Raw genomic sequence first — 16375 nt, 5'->3', positions numbered from 1 at the left:
CATCACACATACTCACATAACACATAATAAAGGTGTTAGCTTTAAAATCATTCCTAGGTTTCCTGGAATTTTTAATATAAACTCCAAGAAAGTCCAGAAGTTACTGGGCTACTTGTGAATTAAAATAAACCTTTTGGGAAAGTCTATTACTAAGAGACAGGCATGTCTAAAGCTGTCTTAAAAGCAAAAGTGGCGGTGGTGGTGGTGGTGCTATGAGTTGGGAGATTGGGAGACATGTGTACACCAATATGTATAAAATGGATAACTAATAAGAACCTGCTGTATAAAAAAATAAATAAAATTTAAAAATTTTTTTAAAAAGCAAAAGAATTTTAAAAAATTTATTTATTTTTGGCTGCGTTGGGTCTTCATTGCTGCACGCGGACTTTCTCTAGTTGCGGGGAGCGAGGGTTACTCTGCTGCGATGCGCGGGCTCCTCATTGCGGTGGCTTCTCTTGTGGAGCATGGGCTCTAGGCGCACGGGCTTCAGTAGTTGTGGCACACGGGCTCAGTAGTTGTGGCTCTTGGGCTCTAGAGCGCAGGCTCAGTAGTTGTGGTGCAGGGGCTTAGTTGCTCCGTGGCATGTGGGATCCTCCCGGAGCAGGGCTCGAACCCGTGTCCCCCGCATTGGCAGGCGATTCGTAACCACTGCGCCACCAGGGAAGTCCCAAAAGAATCATCTTTTGAAGACAGAAGAGATTCAACAGGCACCCCCTTCAGGTGAGTTTCTTCTTAGTTGTCTCTAAGTTGGAATATTTGGTTTGAGCACAATACCCACTTTCTTCTTGGCTACTATTCCTTTTTTTGGGGCGGGGGGGCGTGCCATGCTGCATGAGAGACCTTAGTTCCCCCAACAGGGATCCAACCCCGAGCCCCCTGCAGTGGAAGGGTGGAGTCTTAACCACTGGACCACCAGGGAAGTCCCTTGGCTACTACTTTTGACAGGTGGAGACATACCTTAAGTCACTATCACTTGATTTGCGATACACATTCTTGGCCCTGCCTGTGTGTGACTTACGTAATACGTGAGTTCAGTAAGATTATATTTTTAAGACGTTTCCAGAATTTGACTTGTATTCTTGAGTTTTAATTATTCTGTCATGCAAATTCTGCTAACTTGACTAATTATAAAAAATTAAGTGTTTTCAGTCTTCCTTTGAGATTTTTGGATAGTGTTAATCCAAATTCATCTAATTACATAGTGGAAAACAAATATTTAAACTCTGCAGAGTTCTTTTCGATATTTCACACTAGTCTTCGTTTCCCCAGTGCCTGGGCACACGCTAAACAGGCAAATAATCATTTGTTGACTAAAGAAGTACCTAAAAACTTGATTTTCTTCAAGATGTAATTGCAGGAAGCAGCAAATCCCAAAGCCCGAATAATCCAGTTTCCAGCCAAGGCGCTTGGGATTTCGAGTAGGTCTATTAAAGAACTTGACTGTTACCCTGCACAAAACCCCTAGCCGTGTTTAACAACAGAAAATTCCCCTAACCCACAACACAACAAACTGAGAAACCTCGTAAAGAAGATTCGCAGCATTTAGATATTCTATTTAGTACAAGGGCTAAAAAACCATGAACTTAAGTGAACTCTTGGTTGATCTAACACCCTTCCTAACTCCTAGTATGTTCAAAGAATCATGGTAGGTTTCAGGATCCTCAAATACAGCAAGCAATGCAAAACAATCTCTGTTCCTTAAAATACGCAAGTTACCTGCTTCTTCTGACGAAGAATTTCAGGAGAAAAGCAGGGAAGCAGAAGTCTTACTTGGAAAGCAACTCTTAAAAGAAAAGCAGCCCTAATCGTCAACGGCCTCAACCTGCCCGCCAGGGGTTGGGAAGCGCGGCAGCTGCAGCCGGGGAAACCTCAATGTCACCCGGTCGCGGGCGACTACGGCGGCCGGAGGAGCTGCCGCAGTCTGTGCACGCGCGCGGCCAGCCGCGGCGCCTCGCTCAGGCTACCGCGAGCCAGGCGTCCCCCGGAGTCTGTGAGACAAGGCCGACACCTCAGGGTAGCCTCCCTTCTCGGGCTGGCACCACTAACCCGCGGGAAGCAGCCGGCTATGCGCCTCCCCTCCCCCACTTCAAATCCGCAGGCGCACAGGGCACGGCCGCCTTCCGGGAGGTGCTACCACACCCCTGCCCGCCGCCGCTGCTCCCGCCCGCTGCTGGCGGTGGGGGTGGGGATTGGGGTAAGCCGACCAGGAACCCTCGGAAAAGCTGCGGCGGACGAAGGGGCCCTTCTAGCCGCGCCTTCGAAACAGCGCTCCTTGTTCTCGATGGTCTCCGCGCGGCCGTCTTATAGAACGCCATTTCCGGTTCCCTTTAAAGGCCCCACGCTGTGCGGCGCAGCGCGTGCGAGGAAGGTATAAAAGGGAGCGAGAGGGCGGGACTGAGGAGGAAGGGGAAAAAAACTAGCGGTAGAGGGGGCGGGGGAGGTGCAAAGGGCGCGCTCGCGCGCCACGTGACCGGGACGCGCCGTTCTTCCGTCGGCCATTTTAGGTGGTCCGCGGCGGCGCCATTAAAGCGAGGAGGAGGCGAGAGCGGCCGCCGCTGCTTCTTATTCTTTTTTAGTGCGGCGGACGAGAGTGGGAGTGCGCGCTGCGCGAGAGTGGGAGGCAAGGGGGGCAGGCCGGGGAGAGGCGCAGGAGCCTTTGCAGCCACGCGCGCCTTCTCTGTCTTGTTGTGTGCTTCGCGCGGTAGAGCGGGCGCGCGGCAGCGGCGGGGATTACTTTGCTGCTAGTTTCGATTCGCGGCAGCGGCGGGTGTAGTCTCGGCGGCGGCGGAGGCAGTAGCACTATGTCGGAGGAGCAGTTTGGCGGGGACGGGGCGGCGGCGGCAGCAACAGCGGCGGTAGGCGGCTCGGCGGGCGAACAGGAGGGAGCCATGGTGGCGGCGGCGCAGGGGGCAGCGGCGGCGGCGGGAAGCGGAGCCGGGACCGGGGGCGGAATCGCGGCCGGAGGCACCGAAGGAGGCAGCGCCGAGTCGGAGGGGGCGAAGATCGATGCCAGTAAGAACGAGGAGGATGAAGGGTGAGTAAGGGGCGGCCCGGGATAGTCAGGCCCAACTATCCCCCCTCCCCCTCCTTCTCCCCCGCCATTAGGCCTCGTTCCCGCTCTCCCCCCGTGCTCCAGGCTCCCGTGCAGCCTCTTTGCAGTGTTATCCCCTTCTTTACGCCGGGCTCCCCCGGGCTTTCATTTCCTTCTTCCCTTGCCTGCTAATCGCCCCCTCCCCCATCACACACGTTTCCACCTTTAGCCGTCACCATGCTGCTCCCCGGCCCGCCCTTCTTCCCTCCCTCGCCTTGGGTCTCCTCCCACCGACTTGGCCGCCAGGATTTTTTCCCGCCTGTCGAGGGGTACCTTTTTTCTTTTCCCGCTGTCTTCTCTCTCCCCAGTTTTCTAAAGTCCTGGGCATAAAAACGCAGTCAGACACAAAAAGCCTTTATGCCTGGATAACTAAGGTTTATTTGGTGCTTCTCACTGCAGCATCCCTAGACGATGCCATTCTTTGTAAGCACATGCTTCGGGGAACGTGTAGGTTGTCCAGCTCTGCTCCTCCCGTCTTGGCTTCAGGCCGAATGTTTTTCAGTATTTTGAGTAAGTTTCGCCTCAGCCTTTTCGTTTTTCTAATGTACACCATCGCACAACGGCTTGCTTGCACAGTCCCCACTTTCCAGTCTACGGAACCAACTGGGCCTGGTGAAATTCCCGGAATCGCCTGTTGGTTCGTTGGTTTTGCTCCAAGGGCTTTCCTTAAGTTCCTTGTCGGCGGAGCCTGCACTTGACTGGAGCTGTTCTACCTCCGGCTTGCTGACCGCCCTTCCCCCACCCCGCAGTTATTCTAACCGCGCACCTTTTTCGCGCCCTCAACTATTGGGTTCCTCAACTGTTCGTACAGATAGTGTACTCTTACCTTAGTTTTTCTGTGCAATTTTCATTTTTTACAACCCACGCCGTGCCCAGAATCCTTTTTTTGGTCTCTCTTGATTCCTGCTTCCCGCTCTCACCCACTTGAGTTACAGGAGGCCCACCAGCCTTCTCTCATAAAATGAACAAATTCTGTAATGTGCTATGGCTTTTATTCTTTTTGCAGGTTTTTTAGTAGTAACTTGTTTCCTCCGATTGGAATACGTTGTATATGTTATTTAAAGCTGCATAAAATTTTTTAGAACGCAGCATTTGGGAGCCGGGAACAGAATATAGGAGTTAGCAGGAGGGACTAAATCAGGGGTTCTTGGTTGGGTTTTCTTCTTATTCCCGTTACTGATCGCTGATGTTGGGTTAACGCTTCCTTTACTTTTTGTAATTGGGGTGTGTGTGTGTGTAATTTTTTTCGCTGTAACAAGGAGAAAGGTGTTGGCTGGAAGGTAAAAGCAATAAAATGCCGCTTTAACTCAATATTGGAAAACATTCTCTTTATTAGGAAAAAGCACAAGCTTTGGAGGGGGGAGAGATAAGCCCTTTGGAATATAGGATTTAATATTCTCAGCCTAGGCAGACTCTTGTCGGGCTGTTTTGCTGATTGTGCTGGCTTTGGGAGAGTGGAGGTGGGATGGGAAGCGAGCTTTTCTTAATTTATCTGGAATTATATATAGCATAGTTTAAGAAAGGGATATGTTAAATATTTGGAAACTTAAGCCTTTTAACGTTTTGGTTTTTTTCTGAATTCTGTTCTTTGGACAGAGGCACCCAAATGATTGTGTAACTTACTGTTTGGGGCGGGCTTTCTGTTCTGATTTTTCAAGTCACAAAGCAGCTGCCTTTGTAGTTATCTACTGTTGAACCGAAGTGTAAATGAATTAAAGTTTTAACCCTAACAATGTCAAAAACTAAAACTAGAATTTTGATTGGTTGCTGTACCGGTTGTTAATTCCCTAGCCATTCAAACTCCTCCCCACGACACTCTGAAGCAGCGACGGCACAGCGGGAAGAATGGTAAAACTTTTAAATTTTATTTCTGTAATATAAAGGTTTCAATAGTCATAACATGTGGAGGCTGTGTATTGGTTAGTTGCCCATTGATCCCCAGGAAATTCTAGACTTTAGTACAGTAGGATATTTTGTACCTGGGATATAAAACCTTTTTAGGCATCATGTGTGATCTTTGGGCAAAATTGATGCCATTACATGGTTTTTGGTCTGTGGTAATGCATGTAATTGTGGTTTGGCCAATTAAAGCTTAATATAATTAGTAATGATATTTTTATATTTGGGCAAGAAAGAGTATTTAATTTTAAATTTGATGTGTTTTAAGACAAAAAAATTTTTCGTGTAATTCTAAGTTTAATGTTTTACCTGAAGGTTATCTGCTACAATAAAGTGTTGTGTGTTTAAAATGTATTGCATGTTATACTGAAATATTCTGGAAATGTCAGTAGTAAAACAATTTTTAAAGTAGTGATGTATATGCAAAAATGACTTTTTTAATCACCAACCATATTTGTAAATAGAACTTTAATAAGAATTGCACATGTACTATTAAAGGCGTGCTGATGTGGCTTTCCACTACGGCTTAAATCAGATTTTTAGATTTTCAGTGTGATTTGGTTGGAATGTTAATTACAGTTGGTTGGTTGACGTGTATTCACAATTGCATGACTTTTTGAAAGGCTGGTAGATTGAGTATTGTTCTTTTTATCCCTCCTCTTCCCCTAAATGTCAGTATTTCTGCCTTCAGGATTATGTTTGAGTTTTCCAGGAGTTTGTATCTACCACCACTGGAGTTTAGAGGGCCAGTAACTTGCAGATAGTTGACTTAACATCTGTACAAACAACATTCTAAGAGCCTAGTTGGGACAGTATTTACATTTTACAGGAGGTTATTATTTTCTTTAACTGAAATCTGTCCAGTTTTATATTGGAGATAAAGTGTGACATACAGAATAAAAGTTATTTGGGTTTTTTTTCTTTTTTTGGCCGCGCCACTCGGGATCTTCCCCGAGATCAGGGATTGAACCCGTGCCCCCTGTATTGGGAGCGTGGAGTCTTAACCACTGGACTGCCAGGGAAGTCCCCAGAATAAAAGTTTTTTGATGGAAATTATTGTTTGGTCCTGTGATAGTTCAATTTCACTGCTAGGTAATAGTGGCAAACTAAATAAAATAAATTATAACTGTACTTGACTTCATTACTCCATTACATATTTCAAATATGTAAGCAATTTTCAGTAATTTGAAAGGATCATAAACTTATGTTTAAAGGTCGTTGCTTTGACGCTTGCAGAAATTATATGTGGTCTGTTAGTTAATACTATAACTTTGCAAGTTTTTTGACCTCTTAGGAAAAATGGACAATTAAATATTTATAGTTAATGAACATTTTAGATTATGAGGTTTACTTTGAGTTTACATTTAACAAATATTTTCATTTTTAAAGTTTAATATTTGACCTTTAAAATAATGTACCCCCGCGTGCCACAACAAAAGTTCCCGCATGCCACAGCTAAGACCCGGCGCAGCCAAATAAATAAATAAATACTTTAAAAAAATTACTCTCTGGTCAGTTAGCTTCATCCTTTACACATATTCTTGTTTTTCTTTCTGAACAAAAAGCCCTCAAGACTTAATCTTTTTGGTGTCTGCACTTGCCACCCTATCTGTTCTCTGTCTCCCAGTTTGAGGGAAATTGGGCAGAAGTTTCATAATAGTGGTGAGGGTAAGACTGGTTACTAGATATAAAATCTAAATTTAATTTCTTAAACACATTTCTTTGTGCGTATCTTTTTACAATTCTAACTTGAGACTGAAGTGAATTACAATTTCATCCTAAAACTATTTTAAAAATCAATTTGTTGCAGACTTAAGTGGTTTTTTTTTTTTTTAATACAAGAATAAACAGCTATTTTGAGGAGGACATGCTTGTTACACCTCTAGTGGAGTAAAGTGTTTCCACAATTTACTATGGACCTTTTGAGTAATTACTCACTTCCATAGTAAAATGCCTTCCTGAGTTCACCTCATTATAATTTTTCCAACTTAACATCCCTAGTTTTTACTTAAAAGCAGTTGCAGTGAGATTTCCCATTTTGGTGTGAACTCTATGTCCTCTATAGGGCTATGATCCTTTCAGTGTGTAGGTACTTTAAAATTAGTGTCTGGCAAAATATGTATGCTATGTATAGCAAGCTACCTGGAGACAGTTTTTACTTTCTCATGATTATTGGGGAACTGTAATGTAGTAGTTTGCAATTTTTCAAGGTAGGTACATTGACTTGCCTGCATTGGGTTAGGTCAGAAGCAGAATAATCCCGTTCATTTATGAGCCAAAGTACAGCAATACTTTTCTAATAACAGGACTGTTGATCTAGTTCTGTAACCATTAGTGTATAAACTCAAGTGTGATTCTTCCTGTTTGAGGATTTTGTGAATTAATTGTGCTGTAGGTTGTCTCCTGTCTAAATTTTAAGAAATGGGTTTACCTCACTTTGTTGTTTTAAATATTTGAGATTATAATCTATACCCTAGTGCTTTTGGGGCATCTTGAACATTGTTTGCTTCGTAGAAGAGCAGTTACTTTTAGATAAAGCAGTCTTACGCCAAATTTACGGACCTTTGATTCCTAAGTTGGATTTACTGTAAAGTTGAGACCCTGAGTACATGGGTCTGAATTTTAGCATTCTTGGGAATCTTTGACAAGTTTCCTGGGTTAATTTTAGTAATGGATGCCCCCAGATTTGAGATGATTAACACCTAAGGAAGAAGTACTAAATTCTTTTCATTTCAAATTCTTATTTATCATGAAGGATACTAAAAATCACCTGACCTTTTGGGTTTGGAATTGGAGAATATCATTGAAGTTTTTGAGTGCTGCTTTTTGAGATAAATACACTTGTGGCCCCTTCTATAAATTAAGTGTATACTTACTGTGTATTTTTTTTTTAAACATTGCTTGGGTATTGTCATCTGTAAGGGTGCACTTAATAATATAAGAAGGTTTTGAATCTGCTATTGTGTGTGATTCATGGCCAACATGGAGAATGGTTAGTTTTAGCTTGAAAGCATTTAAAAAGTAATAGAATAATAACTTTTTCCCTATTCCAATTAAACCTGTGCACCTCGAGTGTGTGCAGATTCACAAATGGAGTCAAACAACTTTAGTTCTGCTTCAACGTTTTAGTAGATAGGGCACTGAACTGGATGCTGGAAGCGTGGGATCTGTTTCTGTTACTTCACTTCCAACAGTGTGGTCTCAGGTAATATAACATGTTCGTTACTTGGTTTGCTGATTTGTGTGTTGGAAACAATGCTCACCACAGGAAGATTGACTACATAGCCTGCTTTCATAGCTTGTGTGTATTTATCCTGTGCCTTAATAGTTGATACTGCCAGTGGTTTACTCCTGTGGAGTAAAGGTAAGCATGTTTTAGTTTTTGGAGTATTAAATATTGTACATTGGAGCTAGACATTTAAGACTGTTTGGGGGTGGAGTGGGGAGCCACGTATTATTACTAGCAGTGTTTGGCCAATAATCAAGGTGGTAGTTTTTAAGTATTGGGTCCTATTCTGTAAGCTCCTGCTTATCTAGACTTGAAACTACCATAAACTCCAAACAGCCAGGAAACTCAATCTAGTTTCCCTACCCCAAGTCTTGTGAGAAAGATAGATGAAAAACTATCAGCTAATATGCTCAAAAATTAACCAATAATGTCATGGAATGAATCTTACATAATTTCCCCCTTATATTATTAAAAAGTAATGTGATTTTAAAGCATTGCAAGATTCTGAAATTCCATCAAGGAAGGTAAAAACCATTTTCTGAGTTTAGTGTTGATACTTAAATTGGTTTCGAATTTTAAAAACTTTATAGAATTGTGAATGTGTAGTAATCTCAGTTAACCAGAACCTTAACCTCTAGGTTAAGGAAACCCCATTCCTTAACCTCTAGGTAGAGGAGAGTTTACCTTATAAAGCTGATTGAGAGTTTATTTTAAAAGTAAAAATACAAGATGTCATTCCTGCCTGGGAATGAAATGAAGAAAAGGGGAGATTTTGGGTTAAACTTTTGAAGTTTATTCAAAAACCTTCATGTTTAATTTATTAGCTGTTATGTTTCAACTCACTTATCTTTTTTAGTCATTTAAGTTCATTCAGAGTATGAAGAAATGAGATCTAATTTATTACCTAGAGGAATTAATCTTTTTTATTGACTTGTTAAAAGTTTGTCAAACTGTTTCCAAGAGTATTTTTTATACAGATTCTAAAATGATAACCATGTGATACTACCTAGTTGCAAAAAAGTAAACCCCTCCCCATTTTAGGTTAACTACTGACTTAATTTTAAACTAAATCTATATTTTATAAGGAAAATACTCATTTCTTATCTATTGGTGAGATTTCACTATACTTAATGTCATTTTAGGATTGTAAAGGAATAATTTTATGGATAAAATACCAGAAGTTTTATTTAAATAAGGATTAGTGGTATGCTTGAGTAACATTACTCTAAAAGGTGACAGTGATTGGCCAGTTATGTTGTGTACTTGAAATGTATATCAGATCGACATGCTGTTGTAGTTTTTAAACTGTCAGAATTTGTTATGAAACCACATATGGAAGGCCATGAGTTGTTAGGAAGTGTTTAAAAGCTACAGAATCCTTTTTTTCCCTTTCCAAAATTGGGAAAAAGTGTAATGATGTCTTTATCATTTACCTTGAATAGGGTAGTAGGGTCAAGTGTCTTTATATAAAAAATACTTACTGTTGAGTAGAGTGTTAAACCTAGAGACCTCAGTAGTAGTGAGAGTAAAGTTCTCAGATGGGAAAAAACAGTATTAGAGCAAGTTTCCACCAGCCAGCACTGCTCCATATATATTGCTGTTTGTATTTTGAAATTATTCCTTACTGAAGTTACTGGCATTTATATAGAGTACAGACAAGTCATCAGTGTGATTTTGGAACTACATTTTATTTAAGAGCTTAGAAAACCTAATTTCCAGTCTGTAGTTTTTACATGCGATATTTAAAATTTCTGGGTTAAGTCTTTAGCATTAAAACTAATCCTAGGATCCATTTATATAAAACTCATCCTGGCCTTTTCCCTTTAATGTTGGAAACTTCATACAGCTCATGCAGATTAAAAAAAAATTTAAGCCATTGAGTAAGTGAAAAAACTGCTTTATTTAGATTGTGCTCTATCCCTACTAAATAGTAATTTATTTCTATTGAGCACTTGGGATGTGTCAGACCATGTTCTGTGCCATTTAAATCCTCACTGCAGATAGAGGTAAGCTCTTAGTTCTGGAGGAAGGATTTAAACCCCAAGCAGTTTGGCTTACTGCCTCTAAATGTACTTCCTCTCGAAGAGAATGTCCCACAAAGCAACCTAAATTCTCATTTGGAGAGTTATCTGCACTGAGTTGTATAACTTTGTGCCTGTCATTTAATATTATAGTATGGTATAATGTCAGTATGTATAAGGCAAGAATATTTCAATTGTTGAGTAGGTGTTTTAAGTTGAATACTATATTGCCTTTGGGGTACTAAATAACTTTACAGATAGGATTAAGAAATTAAACTTCGTTGATACTGTAGGTAAAGCCCTACACTTTAATTGGGATTATTGATTCACTTACAAGTAAGGATCAAATTTTAAGCTTGTATTGCAGTATTAGGGGCCCATTTCTGCTACTTGAACAAGTCCTGTGCTGTAGTTTTAACTTGCGGTGCTCAGGATTTTTCTGAAGTTCCAGCTCTCCTTCATTGTAAAGTGTTTTGCACATCTCTGCAGGGGTGAAAGCAACTTGAAAGTCAGTCTTTGTGTTCAAGGCAGCAAAGGTAATCTGGACAGACACTAGGTATTGTGTTTTAAGCAAGATACAGTAATATAAAATATAGAAAGTTTTAATTGATACCATCTGATATATACCATCCTATAATTTGAGGCAGAGCATGTCAGAATGCTGACGTTCTGGAGAGGCTAAAATAAGTTCCCATTTATCCAGAATTAAGATAACAGTCTTTTTATTTGTTACACATGTATATTTTGGTGTGTCTACTGAGTAAAAATGGGGTGAATTTATTTAATATGCTAGATTTAGTAAAGATAGAATGGATTTGGTACAGTATGTGTTCATTGTAGTATATCCACCTGTCTGGTTAGGTTATCAGTTGTGCAGCACCCTTCCTTATTAGAGCAGAAGAAAACGAGTGCTTTTGGGCTGCCAAAGCGTAATGAATTTGTCTCAAAAAAGAGCTAGTTAGGCTCTTGCTCAGAGGCTGTTTACTTTTACTTTACCCCAAATTTGAAAAGTTTGAGTGCCGGCTAACTTCCTAAAAAATAGAAGGGGGAGAAGCATTTTAGAATAGCAGCTGCTGATTAATCTGGCAAAAATGAAAACTAGAACTTGTTAAAAGAGCTAAGAAATAAGATGGACTTAGTGTATTAATAAATAGTTCTCTAAGTTCAGAAGACCCTATGGGCATGCAGCATAGTGTGTTAGTGGTGACAGACTCAATGTTAAATCATGATTACTCTATTTGATTAGGAAGGCAGAAGAGTGTGTGTGATATGCCATAGGAAAAAAAAATCATTCCAAGTAATTGAAGGTTAAAAACAATTGGGGAGAGAGATTAGGAAGGCAGGCAATGCTTGAAGAAAGGTAGACTATTTGGCTTCTCATTCTCTAAAGGTGCTGGATAGCTGAAGTTTTACTACATATTTTGCTCTAATTTTTTGAGAAACAGTAATCATTCTACGGATGTATAAATTATAGTTGACTAGGACATTTAATATTCTGGATAAATGGGATTTGATTATTTAAGAAGGATAGCCTCTTCGGTGACCTTTTTTAACTCTAAGGTAGACACATTTAACAACTTCTTTACTCAAGACTATTAAACGTGGAAAGTTTCTTTAGAGAACACTACTGGGCCAGTTGATGAATTAGTATGCTTGTCTAGCATTTAAGAAAACTGACTCCCAATGTTGAGAAAAAGTTTGGGGTTTGTGAATTAAAGAACTTGCCTCATTCTTGATTTATTTCTTTGTAATTATTTTTTGTTAATTTTAAATTGAGGACACAACTCAATATAAATATTGCCTTGGTTAAATAAAATCAAAACTAGTTCTGTCTCTGAGGAACAGACCGGACAGACACAGAATTTTCTTGCCTTTCAATTTTAGGGTTTTTTTTTTTTTAAAGACTTTTATTATTCTCTTCAGCTTGAAATAATTTCAGACTGTTAAATTATCGATGGAAAGTTTCTGTAATAATCACAGAAGTGGTAATTTAATAGTTAAATTTCAATTTAATTGAAGTTTCTATCTAGAACTTTCCATGAATAGCTGAGCAAGAGGTCATTACCTTGAAGTCAGTTTCTTTCTCATCCTTAAAAAGACAGCAGTGTTCTCTTCACCTTGAAAGAGTAAATGTTGGTAATGTACTTTCATCTATGAAGGAAGTGCTCTGGATCTTTAGGTTAAAAATAAAGGTGCTTAAGGCAATTTAACTTGGACTGGTTATTATTTCACTGGATATGAAAGAAAATGTAATTGAGAAAATACCTCAACTTTTTTTCCCCATGGAATTGGCAGTAAACATTAATAATACCTGTACAACATTGTGGGTGTTTTGTTATGCTCATTTGATTATAAAATATAAAAAGAGTTAATAAAAGTTTCTTGAAGCATGGAAATTTTATTAGCAGAAGTCCTGAATGTAAAGCATATAAATAGCCCAGCTGTAGAATACAGGTACAAGTTGAAAACCTAACCTAAATGGGAAGCACACTATATGCCTAAAAATAAGACTTCTTTTGTGCTAACTTTATTAGAAGTAAGAACAAGTCTGATAAAATAGTAAGATCAGTAACACCTCAGTTAATCTGGCATCTTTAGGTTAAGCAGAAGCAAGATCTTATTCTAGGGGTAGACTTTGTCCTCTTGTTGCAAGAATTGGCTTTAGTGGTGATATCCTAAAAAGCCCACAAGATGGAGATGTTCCTGCTTTCATTTCTTTTCAGAGCTGGAAGTTAGCACCACACCCCCATCGCCACCCCTCCCCCTGACCCACTGCAGTTGCAAAGATAGAAGTCATTGACCAAGCATGATTTTATTCCGATGGTGAAATTGATTTTTAGCCCTCACATAACAAATTCTGACAGTTTATCCTTAAAATAACAATCTCTAGTCCTGTCTCTTTAAAGGGTAGGAGGGAGGTATATGATAGCTCTTTTGTGGGAGTGGGTAAAGGGGGCAGATGTAAAAGGGATCACAGAGCTGCCAGATCTGAGCTTTATGGCCTTTTGCTGTAATAAAAGTAAGATTTCACTTTAAATTTTTTTTTGGGGGGGGGATGCATCTTTGGTTTTAAAGTGTCTTGGTGGTTTCCACTTACCACCTGTCACTTTTAGCGTTTTAAAGGTTTAAATATTTTATTGCTGGTTAACTGAGGTTCTACTGGAAATAAATCATCTAGGTTAATTAGTGGATTGTGCTTCAGTGGGTAATTTTTTTGTTCATTAAATTGCTTACGTGATTACTTTTGTCTTTACTAAGGATTCTTAGCACATCGAAAAACTTGGTTTACAGCTTAATTGTGAGACTTTCCCATATTATGTGCTAAGAGTCTTGTTAATGAGAGAACAGTTAAGAAAGGAGCTTCAGCATAGACACATGCTAGTTACTGTGATTAATGGGGACCTCATAGCCTTTTTATAAGTTTAATAAAGATTTGGAAGAGAAATTTCAAGGTGAAATTCTGTTTTGCTGTTACCAGTATTTAACTTGTAATTTAAGAAAGACAGTGTATACTATTTTTACTTTGGGGATACATTTCTCTTTTTTGGCAAGTCAAAAGACTTAATCTGCTGCTTGCTCCCTATTTTGTAATTATGCAGGCACAGTAGTGGCAAACAAAATTTTCCATAACTGTAATAGGGTGTTCTTGATATGTGGTTATGTAGGAAGAGTGACATTTTAATACACTGCCCAGTAAATTGGTGCAGTTTTGGGGAAGGTATTATTGATGTGGATACTTAAGGCAAAATTTAAAAATTTTTTTTAGCATTTTAATATTGCTTTTTGTCTTTACAGGAAAATGTTTATAGGAGGCCTTAGCTGGGACACTACAAAGAAAGATCTGAAGGACTACTTCTCCAAATTTGGTGAAGTCGTAGACTGCACTCTGAAGTTAGATCCTATCACAGGGCGATCAAGGGGTTTTGGCTTTGTGCTATTTAAAGAATCGGAGAGTGTAGATAAGGTAGTGTGCCATGTGTTCTAATCAGTTAATAATATAAAATATGTGAATAGTTTGATACAATTAATCTGCCTATTTGTGATTTCCCCTTTTGCAGTCATACAAAGGAAGAGATAACAGCTCTTGCCAATATGTTTTATGAAGAGTCAGATTCAAGAATTTTTTACTGAAAACTTCCTGTGTGTCAGGCTCTACTGTATTAATTTTAAAAACCTTAAAGATGCCTAATTAGAAGGATATGCTGTGATAAGTTCACAGAAATACAGATTTTGAAATTTGCTAGGCAAGAAACTTCTGACTGAATTATTTTACATTTTAGTCTTTAGGCTACAGGGGAGTAGCAATCATGCTTATTATTGCTAATAGTTAAAGGCATGGTGGTTGTGTAGTAATTGATTAACTCCTCATTCTTACTGACCTTTTAGGTTTAAACATTGGTATATATTAGCTGATATCACATCACCACAATTGACAGTTTAATTGTGAGCTGGTCAACATATGCCTGGCATTAGCTATAGTTATTTAACTATAATTATTTTTAAGTAAGTTAATAATCTCTGAACTTTACTTAAGATATACATCTTTCAAATGAAAAATTTCAATTTCCCTAGGTCATGGATCAGAAAGAACATAAATTGAATGGGAAGGTGATTGATCCTAAGAGGGCCAAAGCCATGAAAACAAAAGAGCCTGTTAAAAAAATTTTTGTTGGTGGCCTTTCTCCAGATACACCTGAAGAGAAAATAAGGGAGTACTTTGGTGGTTTTGGTGAGGTATGTGATAATATTTTGACCTAGTTTTTGTTAAAATTAGTGTGAATATAATTGTCACATTATAGGTTTCCACTGGGTTTTCTGAAGTTGTTTTGAAGTTTAGACAGATTATGGGATTTGTTTTGAAATGAGGATAGTATAAATACATTATTAGCAGGTCTTTGAAAGTTAGATGATTGCATTTTCTAGTTTATTGAACTATTGTATGCATAGCATCCTTGGGCATACCATACACAAAGATGAAGTAGACATTTTCTTATTGTGGAATTTACTGGATTAATAGAAAGCTATAAACAAGAGGAAGAAATTCAGGTTGGATTACCTGAGATGTAGAAGAAAATGGTTCAGTTGACAATAGGGAAGAAATAAACTAACAATAGGGTGTAATGCCTTCTCAATTTAAGCACATGTATATGTGCAAATTTTATGAGACTAATTATAGACTTAGATTCCTTTTATGAATTAATGATTTAAAGCTAGGTTGAGAAATTTGTGGCTTTTGGACCCAGATACAGCCTGCAGACATCCTTGGTTTGATTCAAGCAGAACATATTGCATGTTTAGTTGTTAATATTTAGGAATTGAGATGTTTCCCACAAAAATCTGTATATTTAGCTTTTCTTCAGTATTTGTAAGAGCAGGTGACCTTGGAACTTCCTCCTTCTTGCCTGGCAACAGCCATCTAAGATGGAGTAGCAGCTTCCACCTTCGGTTGCTCATACGTTCTCCAGTTTTCAGTGATCCTCACCATTCCCCATTTTCTCCCAAATACAGTCAGTTTTATTCTGTTTTTCTTAAAATTGACTGTTTCCTTCTGCTTGTGCTTGGTGGGTGGGCGGGCATTTGAGTTTGTGACCCTTGAATTAGGTAGCAAGTGTCAATACCCTATGAACCTTTTTTTTATAAACAGGTTTAACAACTTTTTAGGTGGAGTGCACATTCTAATTCAAAGACTTTTTAAAAGATTAAAATAGAATAGAGCTTGAGGGCCAAATGCGTGTTTTCTTTGTGCATTTTTCCCACTTACAAACTAAGGTATTAAAACTTTTTTTTTTGTTTGTTTGATAATCAGGTTGAATCCATAGAGCTCCCCATGGACAACAAGACCAATAAGAGGCGTGGATTCTGCTTTATTACCTTTAAGGAAGAGGAACCAGTGAAGAAGATAATGGAAAAGAAATACCACAATGTTGGTCTTAGTAAAGTAAGTTAAGCATCCAATTACTTGTAGAGAATACTAGCTGTTGTAAAGAGTTCAGTCATCTAAACTTTCTGTAAAGGCTTCAGTTTGTATGCTTGTGCTTTAAAGACGTCTCATTGGCTCCTTATTTATCAGTCATTTTTTGACTTGTTTTTTTGCTTTTATTGGGGAATAGGAGGGAAACATTTGTTTTTAAGTGA

The 16375-nt window shown here is 39.1% G+C and overlaps 1 protein-coding gene across 4 annotated transcripts in view; it reads left to right on the top strand.

Annotated features, from left to right (window-relative positions):
- Positions 1 to 2664: 2664 nt before the first annotated feature.
- The window catches only part of HNRNPD (heterogeneous nuclear ribonucleoprotein D), a 16869-nt gene continuing 3158 nt past the window's right edge, over positions 2665 to 16375 (top strand). For all 4 annotated transcript variants that reach the window (XR_013811005.1, XR_013811006.1, XM_079709114.1 and 1 more), the window contains exons 1-5: positions 2665 to 3034; positions 4883 to 4939; positions 14036 to 14204; positions 14813 to 14974; positions 16047 to 16178. Coding sequence is in view for 2 of the 4 variants with exons in the window: in XM_079709114.1 (XP_079565240.1) it covers positions 2802 to 3034; positions 4883 to 4939; positions 14036 to 14204; positions 14813 to 14974; positions 16047 to 16178 (753 nt within the window). In the remaining 2 variants the exon portion in view is untranslated. The remainder of the gene's footprint in view (positions 3035 to 4882; positions 4940 to 14035; positions 14205 to 14812; positions 14975 to 16046; positions 16179 to 16375) is intronic.

This window comes from Hyperoodon ampullatus (genome assembly GCF_949752795.1).
Source record: "Hyperoodon ampullatus genome assembly, chromosome: 1".
NCBI classification, from domain to species: domain Eukaryota; kingdom Metazoa; phylum Chordata; class Mammalia; order Artiodactyla; family Ziphiidae; genus Hyperoodon; species Hyperoodon ampullatus.
The sequence above is the reverse complement of the archived record's forward strand: the minus strand, read 5'-3'. Positions and strand labels throughout refer to the sequence as shown.